Source organism: Anomalospiza imberbis, chromosome 1 (genome assembly GCF_031753505.1).
Source record: "Anomalospiza imberbis isolate Cuckoo-Finch-1a 21T00152 chromosome 1, ASM3175350v1, whole genome shotgun sequence".
Taxonomy (NCBI): Eukaryota; Metazoa; Chordata; class Aves; order Passeriformes; family Viduidae; genus Anomalospiza; species Anomalospiza imberbis.
In genome coordinates, this window is record NC_089681.1 from 4,772,572 (window position 1) to 4,796,533 (window position 23,962).

Here is a 23,962-nt window from a genome sequence, read left to right on the forward strand (position 1 = left end):
TAACGAAGTGCCTGGCACTGGTTCTGTGAGAGTGCCACAAACTTGAGGCAGAAAGTTCATCCACTAACAAGTTACCTTGGACTTCCCTTTCATCCTGATGTCTCCTTTGCTAGAAAACCTCCTTTTTCAGATACAAATTAGAGAGTCAAAAATTTCTACTTTCTAGAGAAAATGTTTAAACTATTGTCTTTTCTTCCCCTCACTCTAGAAATTAAAAATAAAATGGGATTTTAAAGGATTAAATAATTAAGAAAGGCATTAGTTGCATCTCTGCGATGTTGTTTTAGGTATTATCTATTCTTCTCTCAAAGAAATAAAGCTCATGCCATATACAAAGCGAAAAATCTGACTAATGCCATGCAGGTTTTAATACTTGGTTCTTTTCATGTTTTAATTTGCAATTTTATGCACCAGTCAGTGTCAGTTTTTGTTCTAAATATAGAACTAGTGAAAATCATTCATCAGTTGGAGAAGAATATTTTTCTTCAATTAAAACTTATAATTTTCATTTTGAAAGAGCAGCTTTCAAAGCCTGTGATAAAATGTAGTTCTGTATTTATTTCTGTATTTTGTCTTGTTCATGGTCCTGCTGCATTGCATGGGCAGGGTCCTGCCCTCCTGTCCTGCTCTCCCCCAGGAACTGATAGAACAGGATATTTATTCAGTGCTAAGGTGCATTTTAGAATTAATTAGTGAAGGAAATTGCAAGTAAGGGAATATGGGAATACTCCCTTTATTTTCTCATTTGGATACCTGTGAAGTTTAATGAAGCAAAACCCCTTTCATGTTCCATCTTGTTCTTATGGTTTCTTCTTTTGAGGAAAGTATCCTCAACATGTCCAGATTTCATAGGAGCAATTTAGGAAATATGTTTGGATTTTGTGTAACAATTTGGTTTTTCCTGTGTGTTCAGCTCTATGTCTCTGCTGCTGTACATGAGGTTTTGCTTGTATTTAGTTGGTGTTTGTGGATTGCAGTTGCTCTGCACAGCATCAAGGAACAAAATCTTTTCTCTTCTTTGGATGTAAGTCTAAATAATAGCAAATAGTGAATCTAGTTTTACTGTTTGTTAAGGCTTCCTTATTTCAATTCTCTTGTTCTTCTAATTCTTTTGATTCAGGAGTAATTTTCAAACATTTTAAGTTTGTGCTTAGAGCGTAGCCCTGGTTGGGTGGAGAGCCCCAAAGTGCTGCAGTGCATTTATTTACCTTCAAGTTACACCTTGTTGGCAGTAACAGAAACTGCTAAGTTGTTGTGTTGTGTCTTTGTCATCCTGTGTGTGCCAGCACCCAGATTAGGAGTAAGCACCAAACTGGAGACATTGCTCTCAGGGTGTTTTTAAGCTTTTTTTTGTTGACTCTTACAATGGAAACCTTAAGTTTCCATTCTAACTCCTTTATAATTGAGAACTATTTAACCTATTTTTGTATTAGTAGATGTACAAAACATGACATCTCTATTTTCTGTCATTTTCCACAATATGTACTTTAAAAAGAAATCCTTGTACTAGAAATTAATATAAGGATCCTAAGGAGCTGATAGGATCACACTGTCATGGAAAACCACAATCTTTGATTTTTATTTTAGTACTGTAAATGTTAAAACTAATTTTATATTATTAACTCTGACATCTCTGTTGTGATATTTCAAATGCAGTTTCCATCCTTCCCTGTGATATTCACCAAGTTTTTGGTGCATTCAAGTTTGATTATTTTTGATGTCCTGGCAGAATAATTGTTTTTTTCTAGCCAAATAATTTTTGTCTTTTGTTTTGTCTTTTTGTGTAAAAGGTTAATATTACTTTTTGTGTCTTTTCTCTCCCTTTGATAATACAGATATAAATTAATTGGAACAAAACTTAGCATTAGACAAGCAAAAGTAATTCTCTTTGTTCTTTTTCCAGATGGAATCAGTGTCAGTGGACTCCCACTCTCCAGTCCTTTCCGGCAGGTTGTCAAACCAAGAGTGGAGACCAAACCTCTTAATCCCCAAGAAAGCAGCAAAGTTGGTGATTTCAGTCATGTCAAGGTAGGGGAATGACATCAAAATAAGTAAATCCTGTGGTTTTTTGTTGTACTGTGCTATGGTTTGTTGTGTGATTGAAAAACAAAAGGTTTCCTAGTCTCATAAATATTTCCCTTTGGTTTCCTTTAGCACAGCTTGATGTTCTGTGTTTGGATTGTTATATTAGAGCCAACAAACAAAAAAGGTGAAGAAAGATCAGGCTAAGAGTGGAAATTGCAGAGTTGGCTGTCCCTGTGGTGTACTGGGGGAGCTGTCAGCTCACCTCATGGTACCTTCTCATGCTATTTACTCTGTGAGAAGGCGCTTCTCTGTGAGTTCTTGGCTTTCTTGCAGTGAGGTTTTTTAGTGGTGTTCATACAAGTAATAAAACAGAATAGCTGAGAGAGTCAAAGAAAAAGTAAATAAAAGTAGCAGGGTGGACGAACAGTATTGTAGGTGGAAGAACAGTTGTGTAGGTGGAAGCTGCACTGTGCTTACCAAGAGTCTGCCCTGGCCTAAGCTGCTCTTTGCTTTTCTGTGGAATATCTTACCTGATGAAGGTGTAAAGTTGTTGTTTAGAGCATGAAATAAATTTAGCTTCATAATGGCCAGATGTGAAGAAGGTAAAATTTGAGATGAAAATAAGAAAGATTGTAAATAATGGACTGCAGCACTTCATTTGTCTCTTCCCAGCTTCTGGTGAATGTTGTGTTGTGTGCAGTATTTGATAGATTCCCTGCTCAGATCCATGTTCTGCATCAGCTCATCCTGTCAGGAATTAGAGTGAGTGTTGCATGTGGCAAAATTTGGCTTCACATGTGTTTGAGAAGCAAACACAGGCTCTGCTTTTCTCAGTGACTTGCTTTGCCTGTGAATTTGCTTCCTTCACAGTGAGAATATTCACAATTCTATCTGAGCAATAAACAGATGAAGCTGTTAATTTGTAAGTGTGTTTCTTTTGGACCAGTAGCACTGCTAATTCATCAGCAATTGATTCTGCAGCACAGAAAACATGACTGCAGCATAGGAAAGGTCTTAGCAAAATTACTGAAGCCTTTGTGTTTTATGGCATAGCAAGGTATTTCCCAATTGTTTATAAATATAAATGATCATGATTGAGGAAAAAAATGCTATTTAAGTGAACAAAATGTCCAGCATTAATTTTTAAGTTCAGAGTTTTGTGTAGAATGTCTGACCTATAGACACTTCTCATTCACAGTGGCAATGGGAGTGTTACTTCAAGATAGGACTAAAAAATATAGAAATGCAGAACTTTGCACCAAGGACATGAAGAAAAAAAGCATTTTGGTGCACTTTTTGCTTGTCAATCAGTTGTCCTGGCAACCAAGAACTTGCAGGTTCGCAGTGATCTGTGTGATAGTATTAGAAGGATGTTGGAGGGCTGTAAAGCAGAAACTTGGTTTTTAACATGTGTAGCAAAACAGTGTGGTGGGAAGGCATGTGCTGGATCCTGTTGCCAGGCTCATGGAATGAATTTGGATTTAATTGGTATTTCGTGATGGAATAACCATTCAGGTGATCAAAACTATGTTGAGTACGGAATACACATTCCAACAGCATCAAGGGATTCTTTGCTGAGTAAATGTCTCTGTGTCCTGAGCCTGATGTGCATCACTGCTGTACAGCACCTGTAGCATGCCTGGAGTTTGTACCAATTAAACTACTATAAACCAATAACTGGATCTGCTTGGATTAAAAATGCCTATGGAGCTCAAAACTATTTAGAACTATGCTAAAAATGGTTTTTGATTCACTGGGCTATGCACATAATTAAGTTCCATGTATAGGGACAGACATAGTGGGTAGTGGGTAAATGACCAGAAAAAATTACCTGTTATAACTGAGGAGATGTATTTGCCTCTTTAGGCAGTCATTCTGTGAAAATGTGGATTTTTGCTTGTGACTTCTGTTTTAACACTGCTCTTTAGTAGGAAGCAGCATAGGAACCACCAATAGTTTAAAATGAAAGCCAGATAAATTCCAAACCATAGATACAGGGAGTTACTGTAAACAATCCAGTCAAATTAGAATTTATAGATATAATTAGAATGTGCTGTGGTCCAATTTTTTGGCTGAGTTTTGAGGAATTTGCTGTAGTTTTGGATTTGAGTCTCTCTGGTTTAGATTGGGTGTCTTTGAGTACATGAATCATGTTCATTGTCAAATGCTTTTGCTCAGACATTGCTGTCTGAAATGAAACAAGCTGGGATCTGCACATGAGAGATGATCCAAGGTTCTCTTTGATGCTGAGTCTCAAAACGTTTGATATTTATGAACCTTTATGAGTTCCCTAGAACCTCCTTAAAAGATCCTTGAGTTTCTCCCTGTGGCAGCAGAGCACATCTGGGTTTGTGGGCTGTTTGTCCCTCACGGTGCAGTTCAGGATGAGCTCTGGGTTACATTTGGTTTACTGTTGTGCCAATTAGAGTGGTTTGGCAAGGACTAATGTAAGAAGCAAGTGGGAGTTTTTAAGTTAAGAACCAAGATGGATCTTAAACAATTTGTATCTGTGGTGAAAACACTCTGCTGTCACTTATTAATGATTTAACAATAGGTGTCTGGTGTGAATATTCAGGGGTAGTGGTTATTTTTCAATCCTGCATGCTGTGCATAAGGTCATCTTCAAATAAAAGTGAATTTCTGCAAATGAAAGTGAGTGTAAATTAATGCTTCTCGTGTTGCTGATTCTGAAATGTCCTTGTTCAGATATTTATAAGCCTCATACTTAAAAACCTTCCCTCCCTACTTGTTTGCCTTACATATTTTGTGCTTCAGTCTTGGATATTGCAGTCGAGCTTCGCTGCAATCTCTGTTTCCAATTTTGCTGAAGGCTGTCTACTAATAAACCAGTCACTGGCTTCTGGAAATGACTGTTACAATGAGCTCATAAATTCAGTGTAAAAATTGCTTTATGACCTCATCATAAAGCTTGCTTATACTCTCAAGCTGAATATTATGTTCAGATACTCTTTTCTGCTGTTCAGTGATGGGTTTTTGTGCTGAGCCTTGTCTAAACTCCTTGGTTGTTCCAGGGTGCATCTGCATGAAAGGATGAATTACCCTGCTTAGGGTAACTCATCCTTTCACCATTGCTGTGGTGTGTGAATGTCAGGTTTGAGGCTGAATCTGTTCCTTTTTGAGTAACACTGCAGTGTGTTCAGATATTCAAGTATTCTATGTCTTCATGAAAAAGCTGCAGTGAGAAATTTAACCAGATGCCATAATCTCTCAGCAAACACAGTGTTAGTTTTAACCTGGGGGATTCTGCTCTGCTTTTCATACTTGGAAGCTGAGGTTATGTGGTGTAGTCTAGTTCTTGTCAGATGGAAGAAACAAACTGGCACTTCAGTCCTTATTCCATATGGATTTGAGCTTTAGAGATCAGTCCAACCCAAATGAAGAGTTGAAATGCAGAACCCTTTTAGCTGGGTGATGAAAACTTTGAAACCATATTGTGAGATTTTAAAATCTTGGTTTAAGCTGTTAAACATTCCCAGTGCTTACTGGCCAGTTGTTTGGCAGACAGGCCTGGTTTATAATTTATAAGAGATTTGGCTGACTTCTTTATTTGTTTTGAGACTTGTTTGTTCAGGAGAATTTCCCTCTGCATCCTGAATATGAGCTGTAATGCTGGGGATTCAGCTGCAGAAGCTGGAGAGATTTAAGTACTCTCATAAAACTGCTCTGTTCCTGCACTCTCAGTAAATGGTAGGAAGTGTTAAAATACAGTATGTAGAGCTAATTTAATTTAACACACTGTCTTTAATGTATCTTTTCTGATTTACTCAGCAGTGTATTAAAATGAGATAGAGGCCATAATTGGATTTTTTTTTCTATTCAGTTCTCAGGCTTTACTCTTCTAAGTGAAAGTGTGCTGCTAATAGGGATAAACTTTATATTGTTGATACTTTAAGTTCTAATTCCTTTTACTCATAAGCCTTATATCTATTCTAAGTTTAAGTCCTTAAACAGAACAAGTGGGAATTTTTTTTATTATTTTAAAATAATTTTGGATGCTGCTGAAGTTAGAGTAGATGTCGAGTCTGTAGAACACAACTGAAATTTAGATTTATTTTCATCGAAGAAATGTGAATATGGGAATGAGATCTTAGGCACAAATATGTAGTCAAGTTTAAATGTTGTACTTCCCCACTGTCCTATTTTGGAATTCATTACTATGCTAGTAAATTCTATGGCCCTGAGTTCTCCCTCAGTATTAAACATGTCAAATCTTATGTTTCTACCTCTTTTTTCCCTAATAACTTTCAAGATAGTAGAAGATAAAAAATAAACAAAGCTCTTTCACTTCCCAATCTGATTTTTAATCAAAATAATACGTATTTTATTTTTTATAATTGGCAGTTTCTGATGTGAGTGCCAGAAGGCCACTCACATTTCCTGAAACCTGCTCAGATTGGAGCTGTGAGCCACATCAACCTTTGCCAGGTCAGCAAGGTGGTTTTTCTTGCCTTCCTGGCCAAGAATTACATTTTTCTTCGAGACAAAGTAGATTATAAAAATAGAGTTATTCTGCAAAAAACAAGGGAGAGATGGGTTTTTGGCAGTTGGTACCTGTCTGGCAAAATTTGATTAAGATCTGGATGAAAGCTGGCAATTTTTGAGCAGTCTGGGAATAAATGCTTTTAACTTTCCTTCCCTGCCCAGTTCAGCATTGCTTACCTTCCCTGGAGTTCTATAAATAGTAGAGTATTCCACACAATTTCTGCTCTCCACTCCTCTTCCTCTCTTCTTCTGTGAATTGGTCTCTCAAGAAAGGAATGATCTGTTGTGCCCTAGAGAGGACTGTAATTCAGAGCACTAAGAAAATACTTGACTAAACCTTTTCCCTAGGGCCAGGAGCGGGAAAAAACCCTACTACCCCTTGGATTTGGATAAATTCAATTCATTCAGCTTATCTTGTATTTTACGTTTGATATTATCACAGTAGCATCTACAATTTCAATGCAGTATGTTTTAGAACTTGCTATTTTTCCCATTTTATTTGACATGAAAGGAGGATTAAAAATTTTATGAAGCACTAATAGAAAAAGATTGGATGGATTCACTGTCTGCCTGTCAAAAGCACTTTTTTTTTTTGGGGCATTGTCACTCAGAAAACAAGTGATGATACCCTGTTTATACCCAGACAGTCTCTCATCAGGAGTAGCTGCAGGTGCAATCTCCTGTATAAACCACACTTCCTCTCCTTCTTGTCTAAAGATGAACAAAGAAAAATGAAAGTTGACACCAACACAATGAACAAAGCTTATGGGAACAGCTGGAGGTGGTCGCATCCATAATGACATTGTGATAAGTCAGGAAAAATATCTTAATACTGAGTTTGGCTTTTGTAGGAGGGTGTTGGCTGAATAGAACGTGAGGGGAGAAGAGGAGGGGAAGTTTACTGGGTTAGAATAATGGAGAAATAATAAAGATGGGCTCATGTGAAGACCTGCTGAGCTGGAAATTTGAAGTAGAGGGAGGGAGGTTTGGAACAAACATCTGGAACAGGAGGGTGAAAGTCCAGTCAGCTCTGTAAGAAATTTTAAGAATAATGAGAAACTGAGATGTTTGTGGGAATGCTCTGCTTGCATTGGATGATAAATTTCCTCAAAATGTTCTTCCAGAGGTCAGAGAGCCCCTGCAGCCTGGAGCTCTCAGAATGGGACCTGCTGTGTGCTCCATGGTCAGGTGTCACAAATTCAGAATCCCTTCGGGGTTTTACACATTAATTCTGCACTTGCACGTTCTTGCATGATTAGTTTTCCTCTTTTAATGAGAACAGATGAGGTAGGTCAGACAGGGTTTGGGTCAAAGACCACTCTTTATTTCAGGTCCCTTATTTACTTGGTTCTTACCCGTGCACATTTACACTGCTTGTGTTGTAGATCCAGACATTTGCTGCTGAAGTTGGTGTAAGCCTTGTGCTGCATTTTTACTTTAATATTGCTCATCCTGCATATGATAGTGTTGTCTTTCCAAATGTTTGATGGAACTTTTTTGAAATTCCATAAATTTTATTGATTTAATAATTTTCTGTGGTCTTTTACCCACAAAACTCAGTGCATTGACAAGAAATGAAGCATAGCTGTACTGTAGGCTGTGATAAACACTGCCATAGTTTTTTCTCTCCATTTGAGAATAAATAAATAAATCTGCAGGCAATTTCTTAATAGTTCAAATAACTTTTTTTTTTGTTGAAATATTTTCAATTCCTCAATCATAGAGGCAGATCATAGTAAGTCTTGGAGTTTTGTTCTCATTTTTGGGCAGCTGGCCAAGGAGATAAAGATCATCTTGATAAAAGAAAAGTAGAATCTTTAGACTGTGAATGTTCTGTTTAGCTAGAAGTGGCATTTTGAATAGCTGCCTTCCCCAGGAGTATGAGAAGGAGAATGAAGTTTAGTAATTGATCCCCGTGGGGCCTCCACAAGGGTAGGTCCGGTGTTGTAGTTTTGCTCAGAAGAAATGGGAAGAGTAGACTGTGGTGGCTGTAAATGATGCCAAAGCATTTTTGAAAGGGCACCTCAGAATCTGCTTTACCAACTTTGTTTCACTGAGGGAGGTGACTGGAGAATCACCCCAGCAAGCTCCACATTTTATGTTTATGGGTAAACCAGGTTTTAAATGTCCTAGATTGCTAGTTTTTAGTAAGATGGTCTGGAAGAGGAATTGCTTAAGAGAATGTCAATTTATTTACAAGTGTGATTAAAGCTTTTTAATTTAGTACTAATAATGATGATGTGCTAAATTTATCACTGATCAGTCAGAGGCTGACTCTTTGTTAGGGGGAGTAGGACAAGACTGACTTCAAAATACTGGAATTTCCAAGCAATAAAAATTATCTAAAATTAGCAAAAGTAGAGGAGAGGAAATTATTTGTAAGGCAAAGAGGAAAAAACCTTGAGATTGAAATAAATGCAGCATTTAATATTGTGTTAGATAAAGCAGATCCAGCTCATATTTTGTTGGCCATTTTATGAAATTGGTTTCTCTGTGTTGTCATTAAATTGCTGATTTTGCTGTGTATTGCAGTGACTGATTATGTGAGAGAGGGGAAAGCAGGTGATGAAAAAAATGTTATGTGAAGAGGGAAAAGTGTAGGAATTTGAGGGTGTTGATCAAATAGAGTGTCATTTCTTAGATGTTTCTCTATGATTCATTTAGACCTGATTTTCTGTAGGTGTAATCTTAGAGTGAATTAAATTCCTAATGTTCTTGTGTTTAAATGGAATAAAAATCACATTCTCTGGTAGTAGTAGATCAAAAGTACTATGAAATTACATTGGGAAAATGATCCTTTCCACTGATGCATGTTGTTTTTGTGTGGAGTATTTGCCGCACCACTTAGAGGTGTGTAGTTTGATGATAAATTAGTATAAATATTAGTGTTAAGTGACTTGGATGTGCTTCAGCTGTCTGTAGTTATTAAATACAGTGAGCATAATACATCACACATTGCAGATTGGTAAGAGTGGAGAACTCAGAATGACTTGCTAATTTTAAACCTGGGGCTCTTAAAACATTATTGGTTTAGCTGAAATAGGTCTGAGAAGAGAAAAAGACAAATGACAAGAAGCAATTAAAATACATATTTTGTAATAAAGTGAATCTCTGGAGCAAGGAAGCTTCTAGATTGCTTCATGGCAGTAACAAATGTGTCTAAATTTTATCAAGTTTACTTTGAGCTAGGTTATATCTTTGTGTCAAATGCCCAGCAGGGTGAGCAGTCCATTTCAGTAACTTTCTTGAGTAATTATGTGAAATTCTACTAATTTTTGGTTAGACACTGTGCAAATGCAAGTAATATTTTTACTACTGTATAATGCAGGTCATAAACAATTATTACTCTTGCTGTCATTTAATACAGCAGCTGACAGTCCAGAACAAGGAATAAATGACTTGCCCAAGGTCACACAAGGTGTACAGTTGGGAATATTGTCAAAATAAGCACCAAATGCTCCATCCCATGAAGAGGGTGAAAAACAGGTGATGTAATCTTGTTTCTTAAGAATATGAAAAAATCATCTGAAATCCTGCATTCTTCACTGCTGGAGAAATTCAACATCAGGTTTTCTTTGCCTAGAACCTTGATCTTTTACCAAAAGCCATTTCTGGATCTTGCCCCTTGCAGGGTGCTTGTTCCCTATGGGCAGCTGTCTGTGTCTTTTTGTTTTAATTTTTCCGTGTTATTCTTCATTTGTTTTTCTACCTCTTGTTGGTCAGTGCAGTGCTGTTGGCAATCCAAATCCTCTCCCTGAGTTTCTCTGTCTGCTTGGTAATCTCCTGTAGACTATAGGTGCTCCAGGCTAGAATAATGAGGGGAATAGCTGCAAATGGAGAGCAAATGATCTAAATTATAAAAACGATGGAATGTTATCCAAATGCTGGGAATCTATTCTTGTAGCCTTGGTGGAAAACGTTTTACTGATCATCCATCTAATCTGATCCTGATAAATTTACCTCTGAGGTTTCAGCATCAAGCCAAGAACTCTGAGCTGAAGCAAGCATTTTTGGAAGTTAGCCAATTTTATGGAAATATTGCAGTGGCAGAAAACTTTCTCCATCCTTACAGCAGTTCCTGTAATGGTGAAATAGCCTTTTAAAAGTGCATTTTACCATCAGCTCTAATTTGTCTTACCTTCAATTTCCACTACTGGATTTTAAAGCAAATAAGGGCCTTCTGCCCTAGGTATCTTTTTTCTCTACTTATTGTAAATGAGATAATGTGGGACCAATTATTTTTAGAATTTTTTTCGGAACTTTTGTGTATGACAGAAATGTCAAATTCCGAAGGAAGGAGGACACTGCTTTTCCTTCACTATTATACAGCTCAGTCATGATTACCCTCAAAGTGCTGGTTTTGCTCTTGAAGCTGTATTTCTGAAAAGTTTTAAAGTTTTGTGAATTATGATGAGAATTTTTTTTAATGTTTCAGTTTTGAAACTGACGTTTTGGGTTTCCTTTGTGATGGTACTGTCATGCAACTATAATGCATAACTTCACCATTACAAATTTTCTGCCACAAAAAAAGTAAAATTGTTTGAATTGTTGCTGTTCTTTGTACTTGGTATCCAAGTGTGGATTATGATCTCCAAGTCTGGATGGAATGGAGTTGAAATTGTGGATAATCCTTAGATTTTTAACTGAAAAATAAATAAAAAGTAGAAATAATTTTATTATCATGTTCTACACCACTTCAGTAAATATTCCTGGGAGTGATGTTCAAGTTAGGAGAGGTGAGTTGAGGAAGAGGAAAAGCAAAAGCTGTCCCCAGATCTGTGCAATTATAACTCTGTATTTTACTAATAACTTTGAATAGTAGCTTTGACTATGATTTCTGTGGAGTAAAAATACTCAACTCCCCCCAAAAGCCAAACAATCCAATCCTCACATGTTTGTGTAGTGGCAGCTCTGCTCACCTCACCTCCTTTGTGAAAGCCACTTGATTTTAATAGTCCCTGATGGAAAAGGTAACACAGTGGTCCTGTGGACATTCTCTCTTTGTTTACTGTATACAGGGGACCTTATTTCCCCTGAAAATCAGAATTTGTGACATAACTGTGTGCAAAACAAGATGTTTTCTGCACTCTGCAGTGCCAGGCTAAGTGCTGCTGAGCTGAGTGTTCATCACACCAGGCTCTCCTAGATCTGTGTGTTGAATCTCCTGAGCAACAGGAAGGCATAAATAGGGGTCTTTATATTCCAGGAACAAATATTTAGGGAATACTGGCTGGAAGAGAAAGGGAGGAGGAATTAATGTTAACTTAATCAACTTAATTCTTTTGCTTTGAGAAAAAAAATACATTCTGCATTTTGGACAAAATTCATAGATGTTTCTCTAATGTCCATTCTCATAATATCCAGCTCACTTCAGTGAGGAGTGTATGGAAAATAATTCCAGAAGGACAGCCTGAGAGCAGGAATCTCAAATAGCTCTGCTTGCCCATAACTCCTGGTTGTTGCTGTCCAGAGACAGGAGAAAGGGCCCAGATCAGTTCTGATACCTGCAGAGTGTCTCCCATGCACAAAGAACATCAGAAGAGCAAAGTCTCTGTCATTGATTTTCCTCCTCTGAAACACTGACATGTTTCTACCTTTGTCTAGAAATGTCTTTTGTTAATATGGTATAATGAGCTCTTTGAAGCTTTTCTGCCTTTTTTATTTTGGTTTTTGTTTTTGTGTCTTCTCATCTCTCATAGTATTTTCTACTCACTGTTGCTTTGCCATGTACAAAATCCTGGCTGGCTTTTTCAGGAATCTTGCCATCTGTTGAGTACCTTGTACCAGCCTAACGTGTGAAAGTCTGTAAGGCTCAGCTCATGCTCTCTTCGCCTCATTTGTTCAGCTCACAGGCTTGCCTCTTACTCAGAAAGAAAAAAATCAAACCATGACCATCAGATTTTTAAGGATATGTAGAACATCAAATGGGGATAGAAGTCTGTCTGTGATTCTGACTCTGGTAGATTTTCATTTTGCATCTTAATTTTTACCTTCCTTCCTCAGAGCAACAAAATCTCCCTATTTCAAAATACTCACAGTGTGTATTAGGAAAAAAATATTAATTGAAAGAGTTGTTAAGCACTGGAAGGGGCTGCTCAGGGAGCTGAGGGAGTCACCATCCCTGGAAGTGTTCAAAAAACTACTGGATGTGGCATTTTGTGGTGCTGTTTAGTGAACATGGTGATACTTGGTCAAAGGTTGGACTTGATGATCTTGAATTGATAGTTCTATGATTCTTATCTGGCTCCTGTCCCTGCTAAAAAGAACTAAAAAGTAAAAGCTTTGTGCAGTTGTCTCAGTGACCGAAGGTTTAATTGCCTTCAGAAGAGTTAGAAAGTCTTTCTGTGTATCTCAGGAAAGAGAGGAAACTGCTTGGCCACGGCTCTTGTGCTTTCCCAGAAGAGTCTGAATTTTCTAGAAGTGGAACTTGCTTTTGGACACCAAAACCTGCAGGTTCCAGGATTAGGAAAACAATGGAAAATGTCCCTTGTAAACTTGGTCTCTAAGACAAGAAAAGCTTTTTTTTTGAAGGAGTTGAAAATTCCAGAATGCAGCAAGCAAAGTGAGGAGCTGTTCATCATTTGTGCTCAAATGGGTTAAAATCTCCAGAACAGTGAAACTCTTCATTAAAATTTTGTCAGGCAGGCTGAAGAATTGGCCTTGGACTAACCTAAAGAAATAGGCAGGACTGGCTCTGGAGCAGCGTGGAGCTCTGCATCACAGCACAGTTTCTCAGCTTCATTGACATCTTTTCTTTCCCCCTCTTTTTTTTCCCCCTACCTTGCTGCATTCCTTTGAAGGAAGGTACAGATTATTTTGATCATTTAGTTCCTGTGTTTTAAAGATGTATTCCTTTATATTTGCTTGGTTACCTGTTTGGAGTTGGGGTGGGCGTATTATTTTTCTGACCCTTAAAAATAACCCTTGAATTTTAGCTCATCACCCAGGATAAAGTGAAATTTTCCATACTTCTCTCTCTGCATCACCAGCTCGCTGGTTTACATTTTTCTGCTGGTTTATGAATTGGGAAAAGCTTGAAGAATAGCAGCAGGTTTGAAACAGTGTTTTTCACATTATGCTCTGTATAGTGCAATGCATTTCCTTGCAGGTTTGTCCGTGGGTTTTGTTCATGCTCTGTTTGATTTGAAAGCAATTAAATGAAAAACAGACACTACAGGTTTAGAGTTTCTGTGCAGCATTTAATACTCGGGGAGTAGGTACAGATCTGGAGTGGCTGCTCTGCAAAGATGGAAAAGATCAAATGTGGAGTTTCAATATTTCTATTTTTTAACCTAAACACCAGGTTCTGAGATTTTTCTAGGGAATTCTAAATTGAAAGGAATATGGATTGAGTAAATCCTACTGTTTATATGAATTTTAATGTGAAGAGATTATGAATATCCATATGTCTTGTTTTCTATAATACATTGTTTATGTCTAAATACTTTTTATGAAGGGACAGAGTGACCAAAATTGCCAAGGGAGAATAAGAAAGGCTTTTTTGGTTATTGTCACACAAATTAGGCAATAGCTGAGGTTCTTCTCCATAATTGACTCCAGGGCATACACAGTTCCTAATTTGAGTAATGCTTTATCTGTGATGAGGCAAAGATACACCTTTTTTGTGGAGTAACAGTGTCGGGATGATGCTTTCCATCTCCTCTTTGTATTCAGTTCAGGTCCTGTTTTCCTCTGTGCCTATCCTTGCTTTAGCTCAGTAGCAATCAGTGGGAATAACTATGGAAAATAACCAGGAAAAACTCTGAAATCTGAGTACTCCTTGCCTTTTCCTTTACAGTGTGTGATAATGTCCAAGTTCTTTAAAATATTTGTGATTGCTGCTGGTGTTTCCCCCCCCTCCCCCACCCCCGTCACAGGAATTTCCCTAATTGCTTGCCAGTGCCACTTCTTCAGGTCTATCAGCTTATGATCATATAATTTATTACAAATTGCCACCCTGCATCTTTAATGAGTATTCAGAGCACAGAGTGAAAACAAATCTATGACCTCCTAGAAGGAATTAAGATTATTTTCTGCAGCTAGAGGTTTTAAGCAGTAAGATAAACAAAATAATTTAGCTGCAAATAAGCAGAAGGGAATTGTCAATGTTCCCCCTTTTGATTGCATCGCTTCCCTTGCTTCCTCCTGAGAAGGTTTTCACTTTTCCTTTACTTTTTCATGTGGGGAGTTAGAAGAAAGAGTTAAGGCTCTGACATTTCTGGAGTTCTGCATGGCTGCTGTGTTAGCAATGTGAAAATGTCAGCAGTGTCCCCATCCCCATGGGGGACTCTGCCCGTCCCTGTCACGGGACCTCTCCAAGCTGGATCTTGCTGGAATTGTTCTTGGAAATGTGGGGATGCACCTGTTCTGAAATTAATTCAAGAGGACATTTCAGTGTTGTGGCAGTCTTGGCATGTGTTAAATTTGTTAATCCTTATGTCCTACCCAAACTTGTGTGCTATTTGGATAAAATTCAGCTTAAATTATCACAGCATCCCAGCAACTTCTGGTGGTTTCTTTTTTGCCTTTTCCTCCTCCTTTTTTTTCCTTACTGAAATTTGAACCTTTTTTTAAAGGAATCTAATTGCAAGTTAAGTTTTTTATTTAATATGCCACCTAAATGAAATTTCCCCACATTTCCTCATAGAGAGTTTAATTTGAAATTGATTTTTATTTTGCATCAATATATAGTTTAAGATAAAGCTGAGTTAAGTAATTAGTGACTGCGAAAGAATGCATGTGTAAATTATCTCATCTTTTTGCTTGCTAGTTATCCATGACTGAGAGTTCATGATATTTACAAAAATGAAATTTCATGTGATTTATAACCTGGAGTTTGCTTGTCCTACCACCAATTTGTGATAGATTTTGAAGAGAGTCTAGAAAAATGACTGTTGGAAATTGAAAATATTTGTTGCCTACATGGAACTGGACATTATTTAAGAAATTGAAGTGTAATCTAAGCAGGAATTCCCGATACGAATTTAATATTTCAAGAATGAAATTTAGACATGATGCAAATACGATCCCCTCCTATTAGTTAAATATCACGAGGTGGATTGTGCTGTGAATGGTAAATCTATGTCATAAATACATGCAAATGTTTCATTTTTGGATTCATATTCTGTGGAAAGTAGTTTATTTTCATATCCTACATACTGGAGTATATATTTAAAATAAAATGGCTTTTTTGTGTGTGTGTGTTGGAGGTTTGTACCATGAAATGGTGGGGAAAACTCCAGAAATAACAGTGAAGAGAGATCTTTTTCAGCAGACACATTTCTGTTTCTATTGAAAGTACTTGATCTGTTGGATCTTGAATAGCATTAATGGAAAAGACTGAAATTACCAGTTTTAAGGCCTTTATGAGTTTCTACATTTCTAAGATTTAAAAACCTGAGGAATATAATGCACTAAACCAATTTGGGAATATTCAGACTGCATAATATGGAAAAGTGTTCAGAAAGATCATTTTTCTAAGATTCCATTGCATAAAAGAATTGAAATATCCCCATTTATTTAGTACCCAGGCTAAGCCTGTAAGCCCAAGTAGTCTACACTTAGTGATACCCCTTAGTTACTCAAATGTTTGAAGATCTGTGATATAAACATGCAGTAATAGAGTTTGCAGGAAGAAAACCCCAAAGCAAGCAAGGCTTTGTGAGCACACAGGGAAGAGATTTGATGAGTACAAATGTTTAGGTTTGGAGCAGAGGGATATGGAGCTGCTCATTTTTGAGGAATATTACTGAAGGCTATCTGGTTACTAAGCTGAAATGGGTGCTTGATGTAGCATTCACATTCTCCTGTTGTGTCCCTTCTTTTTTTTCTATATAATTCCATCCTGTATTCCCTGGAAAATTGTTTACTTTCATAAAATATATTGCTGCTTTTAGTATTCTAATCTGTGGCTCAGGTTTGGAACCGCATAACCTACAAGTAATTTGGAAACTGCAAGATAAAATTAATTCATTCAGCATTATGAAATAAAATTTAAACTGATTAATGCCAGTTAAGATAGTATAAAAACATGGAGATTTAAAAAAAAAGAGAACTGTAACTTCAGCAGTATGAAAAACAATTTTAAACTGAATAATGCCAGTTAAAATTGTATACAAGTAGGTAGATTTAAAAAACGAAAAATAGAACTTGTTTTTATAAATGAAACTGAAGATATTTCAGTCTTACTTGATTTATATTTAGAAAAAAAAATGCCGTGACTGTTCTACTGCTTTCAGCTGTCATTTTTGTCAGTTCTTATTTTACTTCTTTCCAAACAAGTTTACAAATTTGTTCATTTAAAATGGAAAGTTGACTGCTGCTGTTTCTGTTTAACACATGCTTGAAAATGTGCTACTTTTGAAGATGTTTCTTTAGGTGAAAGCTGAAGTCAAGCATTTGAGCCTGTTTACTTTCAGAAATCTATTTCAATTGCAACCTGACTGCATCTTCCAGAGTTTCTGTTTGATTTTAACTTAATAATGGAATTAAAACTAGCCACCATTATTTATTTAATATGAATGTGGGGCTGTTTTATTTCCACTGAGTAAGGGATTGCATGGATGTCTATATATATATATATATATATATATATATATATATATATGTAGAAAGATTCTTCTCACTTTCTCCTGTTCTCCTGTGAAGTTCTGAAAACCTCAATGAAACCTCGCCCTGTTGGAGTTCTGTGAACGGAATTTTTACCCCTAGGTTCTGTGCTGAATGTTTTAATCATGAAAGGGGATGTGATAGGTGGTGGTTTGGATGTCACACTTGGAATGAAATTTTGTAACTTCCTCTTGTCAAGAGGAGATTTCTTGTTACAACAAGCTGTTAATGCTAGGCAGATGAATAGGCTGGTGATAGGGCACTTGCTTGGAGTGGTTCAGCTTGAATCGAGCAGGAAAGGCATTTTGAATAGATTTTTCACTTATTATAAAAGTGCATTTTAAGGGTTGACTTCTGTTGACTGTTCTTTCTTGACATAAATATTTCTAGGAACTGCAGAAGACCCAGAATCTTAACACAGTAATTTTGGATTAAAAGTCTCATTTTCAAGGCCTTAGCCCAGTTCAGGGCAGTGCACTCTCTTTGGAGACTACTTTTCTATTTTATTGTGGGTTGCTCCATGCCATTTTTCATCCAAGAATTTCAGGGCTCAAATTCTGAATAAAAAAAAATATGGAAAGATGTTTTTCTGCATCAAACTGTGTTCTTTTAGCTGTGTTACCATCTTTCTGTTTTTCTTCAGTGAACTGCAGCATTCCTGTGGCATTTTTTACCAGTACACGAAAAAGTCTTGAGAATATGTGGTGCAAGGTACATTGAACATCAGTCATCACTGTTAGGGTGAAAAACATAAGTAAAAGGAGAAAATTATTTGAACTTTTAGGTTCTAATCCATTAAGGAAAATTAATAGTTGCATTACAGAGTTGTGTTCCCTGGCTAGAAGCTGTACAGCAAAAATCACAACAGTATCTGTCCCAAATATAGCAGAGCTATAAGTCTAAGGTCAGATAGAAGAACACAGCACAGAGAGTTCAAGAAACATTCCAATCTCATCTGCTTATTTATCCAGCTGTATTTTGATAAGGCATCATTCACAGAATCAGACTCAGAATGGTTGAGGTTGGGAGGCACCTCTGGAAGTCACCCAATGCCACCCTTTATTGTTTTACAGCCAGTGAGAAAGTAAAACCTGATGTGGCTAAGCCAGTTCAGTATTAGTACAGTATTTAGTGTTGGAATTGTAACCTTTTAGTCATTATTAGTCCAGATTGAATCATTATAGGAAGAACAAGAATACAGCTGGAATTATTACACACCAAATTCTTAGCAGAGGAAGAGGGGCAGGAGCTATGGCCACCCTCCCAGTGCTGTAAGGTTGGTCTCTTCCCAGTGCTGGTGAAGTGTCCTTCACTGGGTGGAACTTGCCACAGGTGGTTTCTTTTCTAGGATACACTTTCTAATGTGTTTTTACACCTTACTTTTTCTTCATTGGTCTGTGGTTCCTTACATCCCAAATCAGCATATGTTAGATGTTATTTGTTCTTGTTAGCCCTGAGCAGGTTTTTGTCCAGCTGTGTACCTGCATTTCTTTATCTGATTCTTGGTGAGTGATTTACAGCCTGTGGGGTTTTGCTTGTACAGCTGTGCTGCAACCACCTCTCAATGTCTGTCATCAGACAGGGCCTTTATTTATTTACACCACTTGATTATCTTGTTCCTAAATATCTCATTCTCCATAGAGGAACTGCCTCTTGCAACTCTCTGTGTAAAGCTTTGGTTGGCTCACACAACTAAAACAAATGAGACACGGTATCCTGGTCAGGTGGACAAATTGTTGTGGCATCTAAAGCTCATAAAATAAATTTGCAGACAGGTCAATCAGAGCAAACTGAACAAATCTCAATCCTGAGGCCTTGTGAGCTCAGTACAATGCACCAGAAATACAAATTCAGGCCCTTTCCTGGCTAGGACACTGCAGTGTTACAAGACTGCCCAGCCTGGATGAGAGTTTGTTTGAAATTATGAGCACATGAGGGAAGTGGACACGAGTTCCAGTCAGTTCTGTAATAAATATTCATTCAAGTAAATAGAAAATGATTCTGTGGCACTTTGGAATATTAATGAAAGAGAATAGATGAGTTTAATTAAAATTACTTGGGAAAGATTTAGTCTTTTTTTCCCCTCCAATTTATCAAATAGTTGTGTATGCTCATTGTTGTCAGGAGTAGGTTGTATTACCCTTGAAAACCAAAACTGTTTCCTTTTGGGGGGTAGAGTGCTTTTTAGAAAACAGTGAATAATGGAAAAATTATTAATAGCATGGTTTATGGAAAGAAAACTTAATCAGAAATTGTTGACCTGCATAACATGTTCAGAACAGTTCTGCTTTACTAAGTGTGGAATCAGAGCAGTTTCTTCCAGTGAAACTATCAGAAGCAGCAGATTTGGGGTTTTGAACAACAGCTTTTCCTATTTTATGCAGTGAATAGCAGGCTTGCTGAAAGTTCTTCCCTAAATGGAATGTGACACTGTCTTCCACAGAAAAATAGGAAATAATTATTCTCTCTGAGCATCCTGGTAATTATGGGATGGTTGAAACATTTTGTTACTACTGGTACTGGTAGCAGCTGAAGGAATATTTAATGTTTTATACCCTTGTTTCCATGTGAATATGCTTAATAACAAAATAGATATTGCACTGGAAATTGAGGTAGTATCAGTGAGCATAAGAAACAACAATATTAATTAATTTTCTAACTCACCAGGTATGTACATTTATTTTATATGAACTTGGTTATGCCTGTTGAAAGCCTGAAATAAGTGTAATATTACATAGATTCCTTTTATTCCAGAAAGAAGGGGAGAGAGCAGCCTATTTAAAATTTGTGTCCAATAGCTGCCTCCTTCTTACTGTAACAGTTTCTGGCTGCATAGAATCATAGACTGGTTTGGGTTGGAAGGGACCTTAAAGATCCTCTGGTTCCAGTCTCCCCGCCATGGGGATTTTGGGGAATTGTCTATACTGCCTTAACTTCTAATCAGGTATTTTTCATTCAGCATTTTTTTATTAAGGAAAAACAGTGCCAGGTATAATACGTGTTCCTCTTTTATAGATATGCAATATATGACAATCTTGTCACTTATTTTGTTGTGGGAAGGGTTGAAGGGTGAATAGTGATGGGAATATTTGTTGTGAGTTTGGGGAAGGGGTAAAAATAAAGGTTAACACCAACATAAATCTTTCTCCCATGTTGCTGCCTTCATCAATGTGTCAGAGCTGGCTCATAACTGCTATAAATTGTTAAAAGAGATAAAATATGTAACAAGCCTGGGAAGTCTATATGAATTTTTCATATGTGGACACAGTAAGCTGATCAATACTGATTTATCTTCACTAAATGTATGTATCTGCCACCACTTTTTCAATGAAAGCTGTGGCAACTTTAACAGCATGGCTTGAAAGGCAGTTTGTGCTCTTTGTCCTTGCACAGCTGGCTTTCAGAGGCCAATTTCCAGGGAAAAGCAAACAAAAAGCAAACCCTTCCATTCATCTCTTTCTTGAGACCATGCTCTTAATTTCCAGCAATAGAAATTTTATTTTTATAGCAATATTCATATACTTTAGTGCTTAAAGTTCACTCTGTTCCTAATGAACTTCTAAGTTCACAAGAAGAACATGCAAAATGGAAATCTGGAATCATTCCATTTCCTAGAGAACTGTTCCTGTCCTCACTTTCAGATCAGACTTAGGAGGAGGTTAATGGATGACATGAGGTGGTTGGATAAGTCTAAAAGATACCATCTATTTAAAATGTATAAGGGTATAAATAGTCACCAGATGGCACTGTGACTGAGATAAAACACAGCACCAATAAATATAGTCAGCTACAGCTCTGAATAAATGTTAGTTTGCTCTGAAGTTGTTATATCAAACAGTGCTAGGGTTTTTAAAAATTAATTTATTTTTATTTTTTTTTGTCTGTGTTGAACTTCAGTAGTTCTGTTGGCTTCAGTAGCTTGTGCTTTATCCAATCAAGACCATTTGTGTCAATGGAGCCAGCCAATTGATACTTGATAATGATTAATTTTGGACTATCTGATAAAATTATAATAAATTCAGCCAACTTTTGGTATTCTTCTTTTACTTCTAAGGGAATATATGCGACAAATTACTTGAGGAGAAAAAGTAATTTTGATGAGAGCTTCACTTCAGTGCCTGGTAAAGTTATAGAGAAGATTATTTTGGGAGGTACTGAAAACCACCTGGAAGATAATGCAGTCATTGGTCACAGCCAGCTCGGCTTCAGGAGAGCAAAGTCCTGCTTATCAAACCTGGTTACCTTTAGTGAACAGGTCACCCACTGTGGCGAGCGCTGGTCCAGGACGGTCAGGACAGATGGAGACGGATCTATAGAGCCCGGTCTCAGGATATATGGTTTATTGTGGGGCCCTGCTCGGAGCTGCCAGGCGCAGCCTGAAGCAGGTCCCAAGGAGTGGGAGCAGGGCGAGATAGCGAGAGTTCCAAGAGGGGGTCCAAGAGAGCAGAGAGAGAGGGAGGCAAAAGAGAAAAAAAAATGATGGCCCCGGCTACTCGGGTACACCTTATCAAGGGAGCTTGAAGTTGGGTGCAGAAAAGGACTTTGGACCATGGGATTACAGATACATCATACTTCAGGGGAGGGTTATAAGTGTGAGATAAACTCTACATTTTTGAGGAATAAGACAAAACACTTTATCTGACCCTTTGCTTTGTCTGTGGGTCAAAAAAAGGGAGTTATCTTCCACCAGCTACACCACTGCCCACCAGCTACTTAGCAACCAAGGTCTGTCATCTCAAAGCTCGTTTTCATCTCGATCTGGCTTGCATTCTCTGCACTTTCCAAATCCCCCGCTAGGCAATCGTACCTATAAGGCGTTCTTATTTCATCTTCCCCAACAACCCTCCCATCTGGGCGGGGAAAGCCAGCTGATATCATCTTGTTGGATTTCAGTAGAGCTTTCAATACTGCCTCTCATGGTGTCCCTCTGGACAAAATGTCCAGCCCCCAGCTGGGTAAGCACATTATGGGATGGGTGAGCAACTGGCTCAGGGATTGGGCACAGAGGATGACAGAGCGGTGGCATCAGACTGGTGACCTGTCACTGGTGGGCTTCTGCAGGGCTCCATCCTTGGCCCTGTGCTCTTCACATCTCATAAATGTCTCGGACACACGACTGGAAGAGACACTGAGCAAGTTCACAGATGGTGCAAAACTGAGGGGAGCTGTTGATGCTCTTGAAGGCAGGGAGGCCTCACAGAGAGACCTGAACAAATGGACTGGGCTATCAGCAGCCAGAGGAAGCTCAACAAGGGCAAGTGCCAGATTCTGCATCTGGGATAGTCAGCCTTGGATGTACAGACATGTCTTGGTTTGGAAGGACAGGTGTCTGCTAAGGAAGACAGGAGCCTCCCCTGAAAAAAAAAAAAAAAAAGTAGACCTTCTCCCTCTGAATTGTTATAAATTTGAAATTAAGGGGGGGCATCAGGCAAAAATATGGAAGCAGGAATAACAGTTCTTTATTTGGGAAGAAAATAAAAAGATAAAATAAAAAATGCAGTGAACCAAAACAACACTGACAGAGTCAGAATACAACCTGACACCCTGTTAGTCAGGGTGTTGGCCGCAGTCCAATTGGGAATTATGGCTGCAGTCCTCCTGGAGTGGCAGGTGTGGTTCTGTTGGAGCAGTGATCCTGTAGAAAAGGGTGTAATGTTCCTGCAGTGGAAGGGGCAGCTGTTCCTCTGGGAAATCCAGTGCAGGAAAAGCCGTGCTGGTGTTCCAGAAACTCAAGATTATATCCAGGTAGAACTGCTTGGCTCCTCCCTCTGGATGGAGCATCTCCCCATGGGATGCTGCAACTTTTATCAGTCATGCAGTGACGTTCAATAGGCCGTTAACAGCAGGTGTCTCCCCAGGGGGAAGGATTGGTTGTGGAAGAGATAAAGAAAACTGCCCAGTTAAGATAACTGCCACACCTCTAACAGATGGCAATTGAACACATCTTGCCTTGCAATCTGGGATGAGACAGACTGGGGAATGAGGCTGGAAAGCACCTGTGGGATGGGACCTGGGGATCCTGGTCAGTGGAAAATTGAATGTGAGTCAGCAGTGCCCTCGAAGCCAAAAGGACCAGCCCTGTCCTGGGGCCATCGGGAATATCACCAGCTGGGCAAGGGAGGGGATTGTTCTGCTCTGCTCTGCACTGGGGTGGCCTCACCTTGAATATTGTGTGTGGATTTGGGTACCACAATATAAGAAAGATGTAAAGCTGTTAGAGAGCATCCAAAGGAGGATAAAGAAGATGGTGAAGGTTCTGGAGGTGAAGCCACATGAGGAGTAGCTGAGGACACTTGTTCTGTTCAGCCTGGAGGAGACTGAGGGGAGACCTCATTGCAGTTATAATTTCTTTGTGAGGGGAAGAGGAGGGGCAGGAACTGATCTTTGCTCTGTGGTGACCAGTGAGTGACAGGGAATGGCCTGAAATTGTGTCCAGGGAAGGTTTAGGTTGGATATTAGGAAAAGGTTCTTCCCCCAGAGGGTGACTGGGCACTGAAACAGGCTCCCCAGGGCAGTGTTCACAGCACCAAGCCTGACAGAGCTCAAGAAGTGTTTGGACAGCACCCTCAGGGCACATGGTGGGAATGTTGGGAATGATGCTGTGCAGGGCCAGGAGTTGGACTCACTGATTCTTGTGGGTCTCTTCCACTCATTCTGTGATCCTCTGAAATGCTACTTGACCAAATATTTATACCAGGACAGAGTCATAAAGTTATAGTCAGATATTATTCTGTTTACATTTGTGGTATAGGTTTAATTTGAAATCTTAGCAAAGCTTTTATCCTTGGAATAACAGCACTTTTGTAGCTGACATTGAAGTTAAGTG

At 38.3% G+C, this 23,962-nt stretch overlaps 1 protein-coding gene across 12 annotated transcripts in view; it reads left to right on the forward strand.

Annotated features, from left to right (window-relative positions):
- TRAPPC9 (trafficking protein particle complex subunit 9) overlaps window positions 1–23,962 on the forward strand; it is a 444,584-nt gene that overhangs the window by 77,088 nt on the left and 343,534 nt on the right. For all 12 annotated transcript variants that reach the window (XM_068180203.1, XM_068180211.1, XM_068180227.1 and 9 more), the window contains one exon: window positions 1,904–2,028. In XM_068180203.1, coding sequence (XP_068036304.1) covers window positions 1,904–2,028 — 125 coding nt within the window. The remainder of the gene's footprint in view (window positions 1–1,903; window positions 2,029–23,962) is intronic.